Here is a 17,084-nt window from a genome sequence, read left to right as displayed (position 1 = left end):
AGGGAAAAGTGCCTGAGTCTCCCAACCCTCCCAAAACATCATCAGTGTCACGGTCCCTCACAATGAGGAAACCGCACTTACTGAACATAAAAAACGTTCAGGAATTACTGACGTAGCTCAGCCCCTTCAGAGTTTCCTTACAATTAGAAGTGTCAGAAAACAGGAGACTTTTTCATGAAATGAGCTTCTTATCACTAGATTTGCTCAGTAGAAGTATTACTAGCTCTAGGCAGGGGTGACTTCCAGCAATAAATTTCATTGGCTCAATTGACCTAGATGGGAACAAAAATTGTATCTTTATATCAATATACTCAATCCCCTTTATGATCCGATATTTTATTTTAAGCACTCAAAAGCATTGTTCTGAGAAGGAAGGAAACAAGCATTTATTAAACACTTACTATGCTAAGTACTTTATGAACATCTTACTTGGTCCCTATGACAGCCCTGGGAAGCAGGTGCTATTTTTATACCCATTTTACAAATGAAGAAACTGAGAGGTAAGGTGAGGTGACTTGCCCAGGATCACACAACTAGTAAGTGTCTGAGGCCCCAGAACTCTGGTCTTCCTGACTCAAGGCCCTAGCTATTGCACCACCTACCTGCCTCAGGGGTCCACAGGCTTTTCCAGACTGTCAAAGACATTTATGACGCCAAAAAGGTCAAGAACATTGGCTCTAAGGGAAATTACAGGAAATTCTTGGTTTTGTTAGGATTTCTCAGTTTGCTTTCAAATCTAAACATCCACGACTTTCCAGCACACTCAAATATATATTCTTAGGCACCTGACCTCCCGTGTCCCTTTCTACAACTATGTGATTTTATAATAATAGGCTTTTATAGTGGTTTTCTCATAAACCCCTTATAGGACAGGGAGAACAAGTATTAATATCCAGATTTTATAAATGATGAAACTGAGGCCCACAGAGGCCCAAGTGGCCATTCTTAGTACTGGGATTTCAAACTTGAGTCTTCTTACTCTAAGTGCAGAGTCCTCTTTATTATTCAGTGAGTTTACTTTTTCCTTCCTACCAAAAAGTGCCTTGACACGTGAAGTCACTCTTCTCTGGGTCCTTCCCTGCAGGGCTTCCTCCTTTGTACCCCCTCTAACCAAGAAATGCTCTTCTCTGGGACTCAACAATGCTGCTCACAAAACAATGATCATGCTTTCAGAGGCACATAGATGTGTCAGTGCTAACGTTTTCTGATGATGTAATCTGAGGCTGTTCCTGGCTTAAAGTGTGCCCAGCTTCTGTTGGCCAGGAAGCCAAGGGTCAAACCAAATCCTGACCATGGTGACCAGTAGGTGTTAACAGCCCACTGCTTAACTCGTGGTTTGTGAAGCTAAGCTTCCTATCCAGAGGCCAGTATAGTTAGCTAGCACAATGTGGCCAAGAAGAGGGTGGGAAGGTGGATTGGCCCATGTAGACAATTGTTTAACCACATCTGAAGAAAGTAAAGAAGCTTAGTTTTGGAATGGATGTCTGAGGTTATGTAGTTCGGTTTCCTGCCCACACAGGGATCCTCTCTTATAGTATCCCTCATAGCCAGCCAGCTGGAATGCCTCCAGTGACAGGAATTTTACTACCTGATAAGCCAACCCATTCTACTGATCCAGATGTCAGAAAGGTAAATATGTATTACAAGAGATACTTTTTTTTCCTTATAAATGAGATTAAAACTGGAGCACTTGAACTTTTACCAATTGGGCCTTAGCCAAGGGAGTGCTAGTAAAGCCTTAACAAAGGGCTCTCAAAAAAAAAAAAAAGACCTACAGCACATTTTCAAAACCAAACAATCAACAAACAAAACAACAAATGAAACCCCAACTTGTAATTGTTCGCTGACTTCTAGGGTGTAAGGGCTCACACTGAAAATCAGCTCTTACAGAGAGGTCCAGGTTGACTGCAGCCCACTGGCCCCAGTTCTGGCCCAGAATAAGTCTAACCTCATTTCCACATTATAGTCCTTCAACTATCTGAAGATGGCTAATCTTTCTCTTCTCTAAATCAGCCATCTCAAACGCCTCCAGCTGTTCCCCTAATGACAAGATTCCCAGAGCCCTGACTCCCCTGTTCATCCCCTCTGAGCACAGACAACATTCTTCTGATACTGTGGTGCCCAGAAGCAAAGACAGCAGGGACGATATTCTGACTAGGATGGAGGACAGGGAGGTCTGGACATACTCCTCCTGTGAAGGCAGCTGAGAGGCTAGCAGTGGCACTTTCTGAATTAGAAATAACAGGTCAGCAAGATGTGCATTCCTCCTAAGAAACCCCTTTGTACCATTGAAATTGCGGATAAGTTTTGCTTCCTTTTCTCCATCATCATCTAGTCCTTCAGCCTTCATTTTTTTCCAGTTGAGTTCATCCTTTTCTTGCATCTTCAGATCAACATTGAGCTCTGACATTTTTATGGGAGAAAAATGAAGCTGTGAAATGAGAACACAGAAAGATTTGATAACTAGCTGTAGTTCAACCAGATACGCAATATGTTTGGCACTGCTGCTAAACTATGCTAGCTTGGGAGAAAATTGATAGTGGATGAAATTTTATAACAGATATTGAAAGATCAGAAGAAAAATATGAATTTACTGTCACAGACAATACAATTCAAAAGCACCTAGACACTGTAGTGGTTGAAGCAAAACAAATATGTAATAGAAAATAAAACCAGGATATTGGAAAAGATGCCATCTGACAACTCTCCTCACATCCTAAACTAACAGCATCAGATAAGCTGGCCTTCTAGGGAAGATCTCCAGACCCACCCCAAAGTGATGGCTGTGTGGCTACATTCACAAGTATGGGGTTCAAGTGGACAACTTCTCTTCTAACATTTTCAAGGAGAGTTATTGGTATGGAATAATTCTGTTGACTTGCAGAAGGCAATTTAGCTGTTAATTTTCTAGGTCACTACTAACTCTTCACATATAGGCTGAGCTGGCTGCTGTATCAGAGAAATGTAGGAAGCAGACTCTTTCTTGAATTTGATTCCATTCCATTTGAAATGAGGAAGAGGGTACATATAGTGATAGCTCCTGATTAGTCAGTTACCTGGCATTTATTAAGCTCTTACTATGGACACAGTCCTACTGTGCTAAGCACTGGGGATGCAGAGAAAGGTAAAAGACAGTCCCTGCTCTCCAGGGAACGACAACATCCAAACAGTTATGCACCAACGGGAGCTCAGCTCAGAGGAACAGCTCTTAAGATGAAGGCCTAGGAAAGGCTCTGGAAGGGTTTTGTTTACCCAACAAAATCAGTGGTCTTTAAAGGGAGGGTGCATGCTCCCTGTTCCACAGCAAGCCTAGGATCCCTTCCTTCACGTTCCTGGCTCTTCTCAGGTAAGGATGAATTCCAGCTCTCCTCCACTGCTGATGAGGCAAATTCCCTCACAGCCTGTTGGCTCCTAGAAGACAAGAAGCCCATTTGGCACACGTCTCTCTTCCTGCTGTTGCTTAGCAGCGTCTCATCCCTCCCACCTTGCAGGTGCATACAGACACTCACAGAAGGACTTTGTGCAGGTGTGGTTCAGATGAGATGTACTGAAATGTGACAAGGCTCATTTCTTCTCTGAGGGGACTACTGGCTTTGTATGTCCACAGTGATCATAAGCATTTACTCAGTGAATGAAGGAGGGTACAACTGTGAAGCCTTGCTGCAGATTCTACCTCTGGGGCTAAACCCAGAAGAGCACAGGCTCTGGTGCCAGAAGACCTGGCTTTGCTACCTACTGTCCTTGAGACCTTGGGCAAGTCACTGCAACTCTAGGTGGTCTCAGTTTCTTCATCTGTAAGATGAGGGTCTCAGACCACATGACCTCTGAGATCTCCTCTAGTTCTAAATCCCTGAGTCTTTGATGGCTCTTTCCACTTTGGGAAGTGAATTATCACTCCCTCTCCTGAAGAAGTTACTAATCTAGTCTTCTACACTTCACAGGCCATTATGATCATCGTACTGACACATTAAAAACACCGACCCTTTCTGTTTGTGCCCTGCTGTTCTCTCCAGTCATTCAAAGGCCAGTTTTTAACATAGGGTTCTCAAAATGGTCCCCAACTGAAACACAACAAAGCCGAAATTGGGGCGAGGCACAGTGAAAAGAGCAAATGATCAAGGTGACAACTGGGCCATTGAGAGGTACCTCACAGGGCACACAGTACAATGTAAGAAGTACTGGAATGGAGGGGAAGATGCCCTGGCTTCAAATCTTGGATCTGCCTCTTACTTCTATGTGACCCTCAGCAAGGCCTCTGTTTCCTTATCTGTAAAGTAAGGGAGGATGGATGAATGGATTTCTAGGTTCTTTTCATCTCTAAACCTATGATTCTATAATTTCCCTGGGCCTCAGTTTCTGCAAAAATAAGGGGTTGAGACAGATGATCTTTGACTTCTAAATCCCATAAGTCTATGAGAGTAGCAAAATAAAGAAATGTCACATTTCATTCGTATCCACTGTTACAATGCCTGATAATGGCATAAATCCATTAAATAATAAAATATTAGCTTGTCACTGTGTCTTGTATTTATTTTAATGCCACAGAATGTGCTGGAGATCACCTGGTTGATAGCTTTCAGGGATCCTCTCCATTGCTGGAGACTGTGGAGCCTTCTCACCCAAGGGCTGCATGAAGATCAATATGGCGTCTATAGCACATGCAGTCATTGTCTCCCTCTACTTTGAAAGACTACATCTAGAACACTGGGAGTCCTCCTGGTGAGCTTGCTGAGCCTTGGCCTTTTAGCACAGCCACTGGCCAGTCTGCCTCTCAGCTCTTTTCTTGAAAAAGGCATGGCTCTTGTATCAAGGCAAATGCTTGAGTTACTGGTGCAGCAATTTTTGTGAATGCTGAGTGGCACAGCATTATATAAAGCCCAAGATAACAATGTGACATTATGTTTGTACTCATGAATATATTTTGGTGATTGCCAGTGCAATCCTAAATCTCTGTTCTAAATAAACCAAAGCAGATAGAGAAAACATTTTTGTTTTGTTTTTAATCAAGAACTGAGATTTATCTTGGTTTCCTTTTGTCTGTAGCAACCAAGACTTCCTGTCTCTATTAACAATTTTCCCTGGATTTGCCCACTTCGATCTTCCACATCCTGCTCCATCTGCAGAGGGCCGTCTGCTGCTGCCGCCTCTGCAGAAGTAGGGAAAGCTGATACCTGACTGAATCAATGCATAAATATTTATTGAGTATCTACAATGCAGAAAGCACAGCTATGCATTAGGAAGAATAAAAAGCGGCAGGAGACACAATTCCCTGCTCTTCTGGCATTTAAGATCTAGCTGGAGCGATAAAATATATACAGCTGAAAAACACTAACAACACAAAGCAGTAAATGAGAATAAGGATGCACTTCCTACTGCTAAAAGCAACTGTGGCAGGCATCCTTTCTTGTGTTGATGATGGGTTCACTGCCTGACTAGAAGCAACCTTAAGAAGCCATTAGATCTCTTGGTCAGTTACTGTGAACAGCATCTAGCCCATCCTGCCTTGGTCAGCATTCACCAACATTTAAATGGCCAAACTGAAATGATCCTGGTTAAAAGGCAATTCATTTAGCTAGCTGTAGCAATGCTTTAGTGCTCTCCTCCCCTTAGGAGAGGGCTGCCAGGATTCAATGAGGTCTCCTTAAACTCAGAGAGGGGATACACTGAAGTTCTTCAAGAAAGGAAGAAGCTGGTGGGTAAAATTGGCTCTTACCCTTTTTTTTGGAGGGAGGAAGGAAGGGCAATTGGGGTTAAGTGACTTGCCCAAGGTCACATGGCTAGTAAGTGTGAAGTGTCTGATGCCGCATTTGAACTCAGGACCCTCCAGGGCCAGTGCTCTGTTCACTGGGCCACCTAGCTGCTCTGCTCTTACCCTCTTACTAACTTCTTGCCTTCTCTAACATACTCTGAGGCCTCACACAAGTTACAGAAATGTTTTAAAGTTCAACTCCATGTCGTTCCTCTCACAAACCTTGTCCTTGCTCACTGTGAATTCCAGGCACACGTTCCGTAATTCTCTAGTGCACTGGCCGCATGTCCCAGAGCTCAGGGCAGAGCTGGCTGTGTGTCTGCCTTAGCCCTCTACACCCCGACACTCACTCTCTGAACAAATAAACCTTGTAGTCTCCCTAGTACTGCACCGAATGTTGCTTTGTGAGTGCTGAATAAAGGGCTGTTGTTGACTTTTAAAAGACCTATTCATGTTTCTACGGCTTCTTAGGATTATGGAACAAGGTCGCATCTATTTTTTCATTTCATACTCACAGGAACCCCATGAGGGAGGCAATACAGGTATCATCTCCACTTTGTAGACAGGAAACATGAGGCTGAGGTGAAGTAACTCACTGAACGTCACTGGGCTAGCAGTAAGGGATGATGCCAGGATGTAAACATCTGCCTCCAAATCTCGGTCTCTTAAATGGTACTGCACTGCTATTCCATGAGAAATGCAAGAGCAGTGCTCAAAGGCATCTGAGTTCAGTGGGGAAAGAGGTCACCTGCAGATGGGATCTTCAGGAACGGTTTTGCTAGAGGAGGAAGAACCTGGGTTGGGCCTTAGAGAAGCAGGGTTTGTACAGCAGAGGGGCTATCCTAGGCAGGAAAATGCAACACAGGCTCGGGAAACGGGCAATGGGTCAAGCTGAATCTGACAGAGTTGCCAAGTATAAAACCTATCCAGGCTCTCAATAGGGCCTTCAAATGACTTTCATTCTGGTTTGCAAAAGCCTCCAAATCTTGTTCCTTGACAGATAAACAGACTTGCAATAAGGAAGCCCAGTTCATTTCAATTTCCTGTTCTCATCCTAATTCCCCATATATTAGAAAAAAAAAATGCTGGGTTTAAAAAAATTATTTTTATTAGCATCTCTGTAATTAAATAACATCTTACCTGATGACCTACATATGCAATTTAGTTTTGTGAATTCTGGACATGAGAAGTGGAGTCTGCAGTTCATCTACCAGGACGTGAGGAACAAAGCAGGCAGCAGCTGTGAGGCTGGCAAACACTGACGAGAGCCAGCTCCTACACTAGGGAGGATCATTCAGGAGCTACAGAGGAGGCCTTTTCCTGATAGGGTCACTGACGTTAGGGAAACATAAAGGGAGAAGGGGATGACTTCACTCCTCCTTTTGAACATCAGGATCTTCCTTTGGAACATTCTGGAGCTGGAAGAGACCTTGGCTGCTATTTAATCTGACCAAAACCCCAGAGAACACCTCCTTTGACATATCTGACTAACTGCAGTGTGGCAGTGAGAGGGAACTCCCTGCCTCCAGAGACTACCTATTCTCTGCTCTTGGAGAACAGCCCTAAATGTTGGAAAGTCCTTCCTTCTATCAAGCCTGAATTTGTCTCTTTGATTACTGCTGCTCTGGTTGGCCCCAAAGAGTCAAAAAGAACAAGTCTGATCTCTTTTCCATGCTATAACTTTCACATCTGTAAGAACAACTATCACAGCATCTCTAAGTCTTCTTCAGAATCAATCTTCTCCAGACTCTCCTCAATTTCTGTCTAGATCTTTGTCTCTTCAACTCTGCCCCTGAGGTAGAAGCAAGTTTCAATATTGAGATTTCACTATCAGTTAAATGAAAGACTCCCTACAGCTTCAGTACTCAGGCCGATCGATTCTAGCCTTCAGCCAAGCAGAAACACTGTGAGACTTCCGGGACAACTCAACCTACTCCTTCTCAACCTTGTATTTCAGCGGCACTGCTTTCCCTGCTGGGCTAACATCATCTACGTTTTTAACCTTATTTCATGCTGCTACTTCACAGCCATACTGTATTCCTCATCTATCCTTAACTTACTACATTTGCATGTATTATTAGTCATGTATGAAAGAGACTCACCTGCAACGCTACCTACACACAAATTCAGGGTTGGAAGGGACCTTGGAGGCCATCTAGTTCCATGTCCTCATTTTAAAGTTGAAGAAATTGAGGATCAGGAAGTTAAGTAACTTGCCCAAAGTTTCACAGGTAGGACTGAGTCCAGGTTATCTGACTTTCCACTGTATAATTACTGTCAAAGTCCTTTATTTACATTAGGCACCAATGTGGGTGGTAGCTGTTCCATCTAACTTTTATTGATTCACTGTCCTGTTGCCTAAGTTACAAGAGGCCTCTTTCTTCTCCCGTCTGCCATGCCACTCTGATTTCTTCTAACACTTTCTGTCAGCCAGAAGATCTTTGTACAAATACCACCTCAAATATTTACTAGTTGTGGGATCATAAGTAAGTCAGGGACCTCACAGAGCCTTGGTTTCCTCATATAAAACAGGGATAATAACAGCTGCACTATCTCACAAAGATATGAAGAAGGTGCTTTTGCAAACCTTGAAATGTTAAGGGAATGAGTTCTTATTATTCAACCAATCTTCTGTGACAATTTCTAGGCAGCATCCTAGACATACTCCAGTCCTTCCATGTCCCTGTACTAAGCTGTGACACTCAGAACATGAAACATATCAAACAGACTGGTCTGAGCAAGACAAAGTACAGCAGTGCTGTCATCTCCTGTGTCCTGGAAGCTAGACTGCTCTTAATGTGGCATCATTTATGGAAATTAAAGAATTTTAGAGTCTTACATGACTCCAGCCCAATCTTTTCATTTCACATCAAAGTCTCAAGAGTTCAAGTGATCTGCCCAAGGTCATATAAATTAGTGGTAAAGCTGGAAATGGAACTTCTGGTTTCCTAGCACCTAGTATGGTGTTTTTTTTTTTTCCATTATAACATACTACCACTCATTTCTGAGATTTAAAAAGAAAATTTAACTTAACACTGATCTTAAAATCCCACTCTGATTTACTTCTCAGAAAATGATCATTAAAGAACTACGGTAGTTTAAAGATGACAAAGTTATGCTACTTGGCAAAGACATTATAATAACTGCCTCTTATAACTAAGAACATTTTGGTTACATGCAAAAGGATAAAGTTCTCAAATAGTTAAAATTTAACTGTATAGCATTCATTCATTTTTTCCTTACCTCTACTTAATTAAAAGTTAAAATATGTTAGAAGTTAAAAGAACTAGTTAATATAAACAAGATAATGTAAAAAGAGTTCGTCAAACATTAAATACAAAGTAAAATAGCTGTAACTATTAGGATAAAGTAGTAAAAGGAAAAAAAAAATTAACCCCCCCCCACCTCCGAAAATGACTGTTAAATTTCTTCCCCTCAATCATCAAATTCTATCAGTGGATATCTCTAAGGTCTCTTTAAGCTCAAGATATTATAATACTGTAAGTGCATCAGTATAATTTCCATAAGGGCTTTAAAACACAATTTAATTCTATGGAGAGAGGGGAACAGCCTTCCTATGCATTATGTATTTTCTTTACTAAAGAATGATGATGATGATATCTAGAATTGATATAGCACTTTAAGGTTTGCAAAGTGTTTTATAAATATTATCTCATATGATCCTCAAAACAATTCCAGGAGGTAGCTGCTATTATTATCCCCATTTTATAGATGAGGAAACTGAGGGAGAGCGAGGTTAAGTGATTTGTCCCTAGGACTTGAACTCATCTTCCTACTCCCTGATCCAGTGCTCTATCCACTGGGCCACCCAGCTGCTGCTTGATATTATTTAGAAGATGTTATTCTGAGTACTGTCCTAGCATTCACTTTCCACTATTCTCTCTTGTCCACTGCCAGAGTCACAGCACTGTTGAATTCTAGAGTGGGAAGGGCATGTGGTACTCTTCAAACAGATGAGCCACATGGTAATGTGTTGAGTATAAGTGGCATGCATCGTCACTATTTGGGAGATGAGTGGAAAGGCACTGGACGGGGGGTTAGGAAACCTGGATTCTGGTCCTAGATTCACCTTCACATTGCTGTGTGAGCTGAATCTCACATTCCACATCTGGAGAATCAGCATTTTGAGGATGGATGACCTTTAAGTTTTTTCCAGCTTTAACATTTTATCATTCTATAATTATAAATTAAAAATGAAAATAACAAGAATGGAAAAGAGCTTTTCCTTTGGACAACTCTAAGAGGTGCCTACAGTTCATCCAAAAAGACTCCTCTAGCATTTTGGACCTCCGTTTCTCACAAAGGCTCTAACACTCTTCCTAGTTCTGAAGCTGATGAAAAATGCTCCAAGATGCCATCTTTTCCATGAAGCCTTCCTGGATTCTCAGGATTCCCTCTCTACCCTAATACTGTATTCTGTTGGCACTTTTCTAATGCCCTTATCCAGGGCTGGTGAGACAACCCACCTGAAGCTGCAAAACACCCTGGGGGAGAAAATAGGAGGCAGCATGTGCTCATCTAGGCAAACCGCCTTTCTGCATACCCAGGTGGAGAGAGCCCTAAAGCCTGATCCCCAGAGCTCTGGGTGCAGCACCCTCACAGATGCTTCTGTGGGGGGCTGCAGCCCAACTCCTCAGCAGTCACAAGGTAAAAGGAAATTCTCATATCAAAGTCCTTGTAATTGTCAAATGGTCCAAAATCAGAAGTGGATCTGGTTCTACCAGTGGAAGTGACATAAGAGGATGGATTCCCATGCGCTTTGCTGCTGTACCCTGAGGACTCTGGGAACTTTCCATCTAACTTGCAGCTCAGAATTCCTATCTATGGTCTTTCCCCCCATTAAAATGTGAGCTCCCTGAGTGCAGGGGCTGACTCTGCTTTTCTGTATGAATCCACTGTTTAGCACATAACAAGTGTTTAACAAATGCTTTTTCATTTATTTAGAACACAGTGGATTCCAGTTACCTATTGTTTGTGTCTCATCCCTTTACGAAGCTATAAACTTGCAGCCAGGATCTTCATTTCACTTAAACTATTGCATCTTCCCTTTTTACCAAGCCCAACACAGGAACAAGACTAAAAAAATGACTGCTGAACACTGCATCAGACCCTCTGAGAGTCTTCTTAATCTGAGTACCTGGTCATAGCTGCCTGTGCGTCAGTCCTCAAATTTAATACTGAAGTTCTGTCTCTAATTTTCTGACTCAGGCTTATTTTTGCTATCTGACCATTTAGCTTAGATTTTTCAACTGTGAAATGGGAATATAATGACATCCCACACAAAAGAACAACTGAATCAACATATGATTGAGTCAACAAATTATGATACCAGAAATGCTTAATAAAGAGCATTCTGAGATTAATCTCAACTGCTCTGGGGAGCTTTATGCTCAGCAAAGGAAAATCTATACCTTTCACACATTTTATGTGGAGAGATTTCAAGTATGTCTTCCAATGTCATGTTGTCCTTTAATATTTTTTTAATTAGCTGCATAAGAAATAAGAAATGCTCAAAGAGACTTTGTGCTTCTTGGCCCTACGTTCTGTAGACAAGGGTAAATCCAGGGCATTCCTTAGCAGGTCTTGCTGCATTGCTACTTTTACCTTAGGCTGCCAGACATCTTAAAATTAATACTTAAAACTAAGACAAGGATCGCTACTGCAAAGTCCATTTAAAATCACCTAAGGAGAATAAATAAGTCTTAAAGGCAAAATATATGAACTGAACCTATGTAAAGATGCTATAGGAGACCTCTGAATTGCATTGCAAAAGCTCTGGCTTGGCATTACTTCTTGAAAAAACAGGGTGTCTGAGTGGAAGAGACACTGGACTGGATTCTGAAAACCTGGGCCCTAGTCTCAAGTCTGCCAGCTACATGACTACAGTCAAATAATTCCTATCACTGCTCATCAATCATTGCTTTCCCCTTTGTAAAATGGAGTCCCCCTTGCAGGGTGTTGTGTGCAAAGGGCTCTATAAGCCGTAAGGCACTACAGAAATATGACAAATCATCATGACTATTCTTCCCTATACTGCTGAATCACCAGCTCTTAAGCCAATGAGGATGAGGCTTGCAACACAGAATCCTGAGCAAAAGTCACTAATTTAAATCATTTGATATCCTTTAAATCAGGAACTTTGCCTTCTCCCAAATGTTGCAAAGAATTATTTGTGAAAACTATGATTTATGAAGCCATGATGGCATTCTGTAGTAGTGCTAATTAAAACCTCAAATAATTCCTGGCCTAGTCCCATAAAACAAAAAATCATTTTAAATATGTCTGCACTACATTCATCCTTTGGGTACTTAAGTACCACGACAAGAATCGAATTCCCCAAATTCCATGAAGGTAGCACAAAGGAAAGAAAGATCCAAGTGACAAGTCCATCAGTCCCTTCATGCCCCCAACACTTAAACTACTTGCATTATTACTGTATGATGCAGATACACGGAACATTCTGTAAAGTTGCTCTGCCAAATGTTACAACTTTTTGCCTGGGATTATCCTGATTTTATAAGTACAGTTTCTTCAACCAGACTGTAAACTCAAGGTGACCATGTCATCTTCTCATATACCACCCACAATGCTGAGTAGAGGGCTAAGTACACAACAGCCCAGGACTGTTCAGTCAGCCAGCTGTCTCTGAATCTTTGTGACCCCATGGATCACAGCATGCTAGGCCCTGCTCTCCTCCACTATCTCCCAAAGTCCGGCCAAACTCATTCACTCGTTTCCACGACACTATCTATCCATCTCATCTTCTGGCATCTCCTTTTCCTTCTGCCTTCAATCTTTCCCAACATCCGGATCTTTTCTAATGAGTCTCATCTTCTCATTATGTAGCCAAAATATTTGATATTCAATCAATATTTGTTTAATTGAATAATACCTGCACATAACAGGTATTCAGTACATGTGGCTGGTTGCTAACTTCATTCAATTTAACTCCTCTGGAAGCAGGGCCCTCCGCTCCATACTGCAATGGTGCTTTGTAAATGTGTTGTGATACCCAAAGGCCTTCCCTACAAACAGTAAAACCACAGTGGAATGCACAAAGGTCTCAATAAATTGTTGCTGAATAAATACAAGAATGAACCATGGCCTTGAATACTATGAATCATTACTATTAATACTTTCAATGTGTCCAAGACCAAGCTAGGTGCTGGCATGCCACAGTGTAGATCCTCCCAGCCCTACAGACCTCGGCACCTAGAGCACTACCTTTTCCTGAAGCCTCGCAGCCATTAGTGCTTCCCTCTTGTATGAATTCTCTTTAAATTGACTCTGTGTGTATTTATGTACCTCTCTGTCTCCCTCTGGAATCCAAACTTCTCAATACACTGACTGTATTTGTATCTCCAGGGCCTATATCACAGTGACTGGCATACAGTAGGCTCTCAGTAGATACTTGTTGATTGACTGACAGATAGATGGATTTAGAAGCATCTCTGGCTAAGATAATTCCTCACCTGAAAAGCTGTTGCTAAGAAGACAGACACAGTGTTGACCACCAGCCACAAAGTCAAAGGCTTTTCAGCATGGTAAGCCTGCTGGACTCCTCAAGCCCAGTTACCAGTCTGCTCTGCCCACCATTATGGAGGGCGTGTGATGGATAGAAAAGCAGAATAAAGTATAGTTGCTGGCACCAAGTGCCCTATAATCTCATCTATAAAAGACACATCCAGTCACGGCATGACAAACTGCTATCATATTAAGAAAGAGGAGAAATCAACGTAGTCTTAGCTGGCTTCATGGAAGAGGTGGGGTTTAAATGGGCCTGAAGAAAAGAGAAACTGGGTAAATGAATGACAGCCATAACTGGAGTTTATACAGTGCTGTAAAGTTTGCAGAGTGCTTGACATCAGTGATCTCATTTGAGCCTCAAAACCATCTCAGTAAGAATACGGGGACACACTGCAGGAACAGCAATGAGAAGCTCACTGGCCTAGGAATCAGGAAAGGTGTGCCCACAGCAGCTGTCCCTAAGGCCCCTCCCAGCTCTTCCATGCTATGATTTCTTTCATTCTTTCATGTGGGGAGCATGGGGTAAGAGATGACTGTAGAGTGGAGCCTGGGATTTTTGACTGAGGAGCTAGGATCTGAGGTAATCATTAGCTCCGCACAAGGTCACCTTACTGTGACCCAAATCTATCTTGCTTATCCATAGTTGCACAAAGGAGGGTAAGTGCAGCCCAGAGGGGCCAAGTGTGTTGAGTACAAGGTCCCAAAGGAGGATTCTACCTTTGTTCTCAAGGTTTCCCTCTAACTGCCACAGCCTTCTCACTTAGCACTGCTTATACAGGCTGCCTTTCAAGGACCAACGAGAATCTCCCCGCCCCAGCTCACATTCCCCCCTCTATGGCCCAAACACAGAACCTCACAGAGCTTGATTATGAACTGCTTTGTATCTTTCTCTAACTCTATTTATGTGGTCTCTTCCCCCTTCCCCCACCAACACCTGGCACACTGCTGGATCTGTGATAAGTTTAGTAGGAAGGGCATTCAGTTTGCAGTCAGAAGCCCTGGGTCATGTCCAGCCCCAGTTCTGAGCTCCTATGCCAGCTGCGCATGACTTTCAGAGATCACATCTGTGGGCCCCTCTCCTCTCTACAAAACGGTGGCAATACTTGCACACTACCCATGCAAAGGGGTATATAAATATGAGCTCATAACTAGTTTAAATGCCTTCCTATTTCTGATTGCATTTGATCCTATGGTTTCTTTGTAGTTAAGATTCTCCTGACATCAAAACACCATAGTTTTGACTTCTCAGAGCCTTACTTTTCTCATTGGTAAAAGGGGAATAATAATCTTTGCAATGCCAGCCTCACAAGAGAGCTTGCGACAAGCCTCCAGATCAAGAACAATGGAGAGGTGCTATTGTTTGAATGGAACGGGTGGCCCTGGGAGGGTCCGCCCTTTTTATTAGACTCTAGTAACCAAGAACTAGAGGTTTTCAAGAAAGCTGATGATGACCTGTTGGGTCATGTGGTTATAGAATGGGTCGTCCTCAGTCAGGTAAAAGGTGTACCAGGGAGCCTCTGGAGTCCCTTTCACCTCTGAGATTCTGTGGTTTTCCACAATTGATTATATCTTGGTCCCACATCAATATAAATTCAAACTTTTGATCTTTGTTGCTTTCTCTCTTCTATTTACAATAAAGTCCTTTACTTATAAACTCCACAGACTCTGCCCTGTGCTGCTCTCATTCTTCAAAGCATCCAGGGCTCTTTCAGTGAGAAGCCCTAAAGCTGGGACCAGCTCTGCCAGCAACAGGCTGTATGACCTTAGGCAAGTCTTCTGCCCGAGAACCTCAGTTCACAACATCTCTAGAATAAGCGGCTAGGCTAGCTGGTGTCTAGGGCCCCACCAGCTGACATTCCAGAATTCTTTTGTGTTTAGGTAAGACATAGTCTTGGATCGAACCTACAGAAAGCCACAATACATGATGAGTAAACAAAAGAAGCACAAAGAAGGTCTAGAACACCAGAAGATGGGGGGGGGGGGAGAGGGAGAGAAGACTTTCTGGAGGAGGGGGTGGTACCAGAGTGGCAGACTTGGTAACAGAGGAAAGGGCCAGTTTGATCACAGGAATGTAATAAACTTGATTTAATCGTACATGAGAAGTGAGGGACAGGAAGGAGTCAAAGACAGTTCCAAAGTTTTGACGTGGGAAACTGGATAAAATGGTGGTTCTGCAGAGAGAACAGTGAAGTCTAAATGAGAAGCAGCTTTAAAGGATAAGATAAGCAGCTTGGTTTGGCATGTGCTGAATTTGAGGTCCTGGTGGGAAGTCTGTCCAGTGGGGCAGTTCAGGGGCTCAGAAGAGAGTCCAGACTAGAGACAGATCTGAGAGGGATTAACGCTGTTAGGAGAGAAGGAACAGAGTACAGAGAAGAGGCAGACCTTTGGGAAGAGAAGGAGCCAATGAAGAGGCAGGGGGGACACTTGATGAATGTGATGTTTCTGAAGTGGAGATTAGATAGTGGTCAACAAAGCCAAAAGCTGAGAAGAGACTGAGGACAGGAATGAAAAAAGGTCCCCTGCATCTGATGGGTTCATGTCCTGGAGCTAAGATGGCCAAACAACTCAAGAAGTCTCAGCTGCATGGCAAGCAGGTCTGAAGTGTTTAATTCCTGGCTCTTCCCACTGGCACTCGGCACAGTGCCTGGCACACAGTAGTCGCTTAATGTTTAGTGACTCGCTGACTGACTCAGTATAAAGCATACTACAGTTACATAGTCAGAAGACCTGGGTAAAAGCCCTACCCTTGTCACCCTCTGTGTGGCCTCCCGCAAAGTCACTTCCTTTCGCTGAGATAATTCCCACTTCTGCAAAATGAGGGAGTTGGGTTTTAAGGTCCCCTCCTGCTCTAAATGCTTTTGACCCTTGGACCTGGGTTCCAGTTCTGTCTTTGCTATTGCCTGTGTGACCTTGGGCAAGTAATTTCCCTCTCTGAGCCTCAGTTTCTTCCTCTGTAAAACGGGCTAGGGAATGTCTAAGGTCTCCACTAGATCCTATGAGCCCTGTCCAGGGTTCAGGTCCGGATTCTCCTCCTCGCTGGGTGATCCTGGACTGGTCCCTCGCCCTCTCTACGCCCTGCGACGTTACGGCGGCGGTCACCTCGGTGGCCCAGCCGCTTTGGATGGGGCCTGGAATGTAGCTGGCGCTTAATAAATGCTTACAAACCAACCGACTCACCCGCTTCGCCTTCTCCCAGAGCTGGTTCAGCTTCTCCATCCGGAACTCGGTCCCGGGCTCGCGTTTCGGGGGAGCTCCGGGCTCATTCTTCTCTCTCGAGTACTTGCCCCCGTGCGCCCAGCTGCTCGATGGCGCCCACAGCAACCCCAGCCCCAGGACCAGCAGCAGCCGCAGGGGCAACTTCCCAGCCAAGGCCGGCATCCTACGCCTCCACGCCGCCGCCATCTTCCTTCCCTCTAAATCCACGCTCCGCTCCAGGAACCGCCCAGGCATGACCACCGGGGAGCCCCTGCGCGCGCAGCCCTCTGGGACTGGTAGTTCAATCCACGTCACCAACAAACAGGAAGGCCACCGGGAAACTACATAACCCAAGATGCCGAGCGGAATAGTGTCCTCCACTGCCACCGAGCCTGGTAGGTTGCCTAGGTGACCAAAGCATCAGCTAGCGAGGGGCGGGACGCCAAGGCTGCAGTAGCTATGGTAACCACCGTGGGGGTGGAGCTACAAATAGGTGCTTGACCATTCATAGTAGGAAGAAGTTTGTTGTTGCTATTTATTGTTGTTTTATAGGAGAATCTGTGGATGAACCACGCCTCCAGCCCATTCTTCA

General features: G+C 43.6%; 1 protein-coding gene and 1 long non-coding RNA gene across 2 annotated transcripts in view; both read right to left on the bottom strand.

Annotated features, from left to right (window-relative positions):
- The window catches only part of LRPAP1 (LDL receptor related protein associated protein 1), a 44,747-nt gene extending 27,985 nt beyond the window's left edge, over nt 1-16,762 (bottom strand). The window contains exons 1-2 of the mRNA XM_069070649.1: nt 16,475-16,762; nt 2,287-2,431 (exon numbers count right to left, since the gene is read on the bottom strand). Coding sequence (XP_068926750.1) covers nt 2,287-2,431; nt 16,475-16,747 — 418 coding nt within the window. The 5' untranslated portion in view covers nt 16,748-16,762. The remainder of the gene's footprint in view (nt 1-2,286; nt 2,432-16,474) is intronic.
- Nucleotides 3,045-11,125, bottom strand: LOC138148031 (uncharacterized). Its single transcript, XR_011164969.1, has 2 exons — nt 6,890-11,125; nt 3,045-3,411 (listed from the first exon to the last, which is right to left on the bottom strand). It is a non-coding gene; the product is annotated as an uncharacterized lncRNA (long non-coding RNA).
- Nucleotides 16,763-17,084: the final 322 nt, after the last annotated feature.

This window comes from Petaurus breviceps, unplaced genomic scaffold (assembly GCF_028583685.1).
Source record: "Petaurus breviceps papuanus isolate PSGF00001 unplaced genomic scaffold, PetGlider_PUasm1.0 140, whole genome shotgun sequence".
Classification (NCBI taxonomy): Eukaryota; Metazoa; Chordata; class Mammalia; order Diprotodontia; family Petauridae; genus Petaurus; species Petaurus breviceps.
Note: the sequence above shows the minus strand (reverse complement) of the source record. Positions and strands in the feature narration are given on the sequence as shown.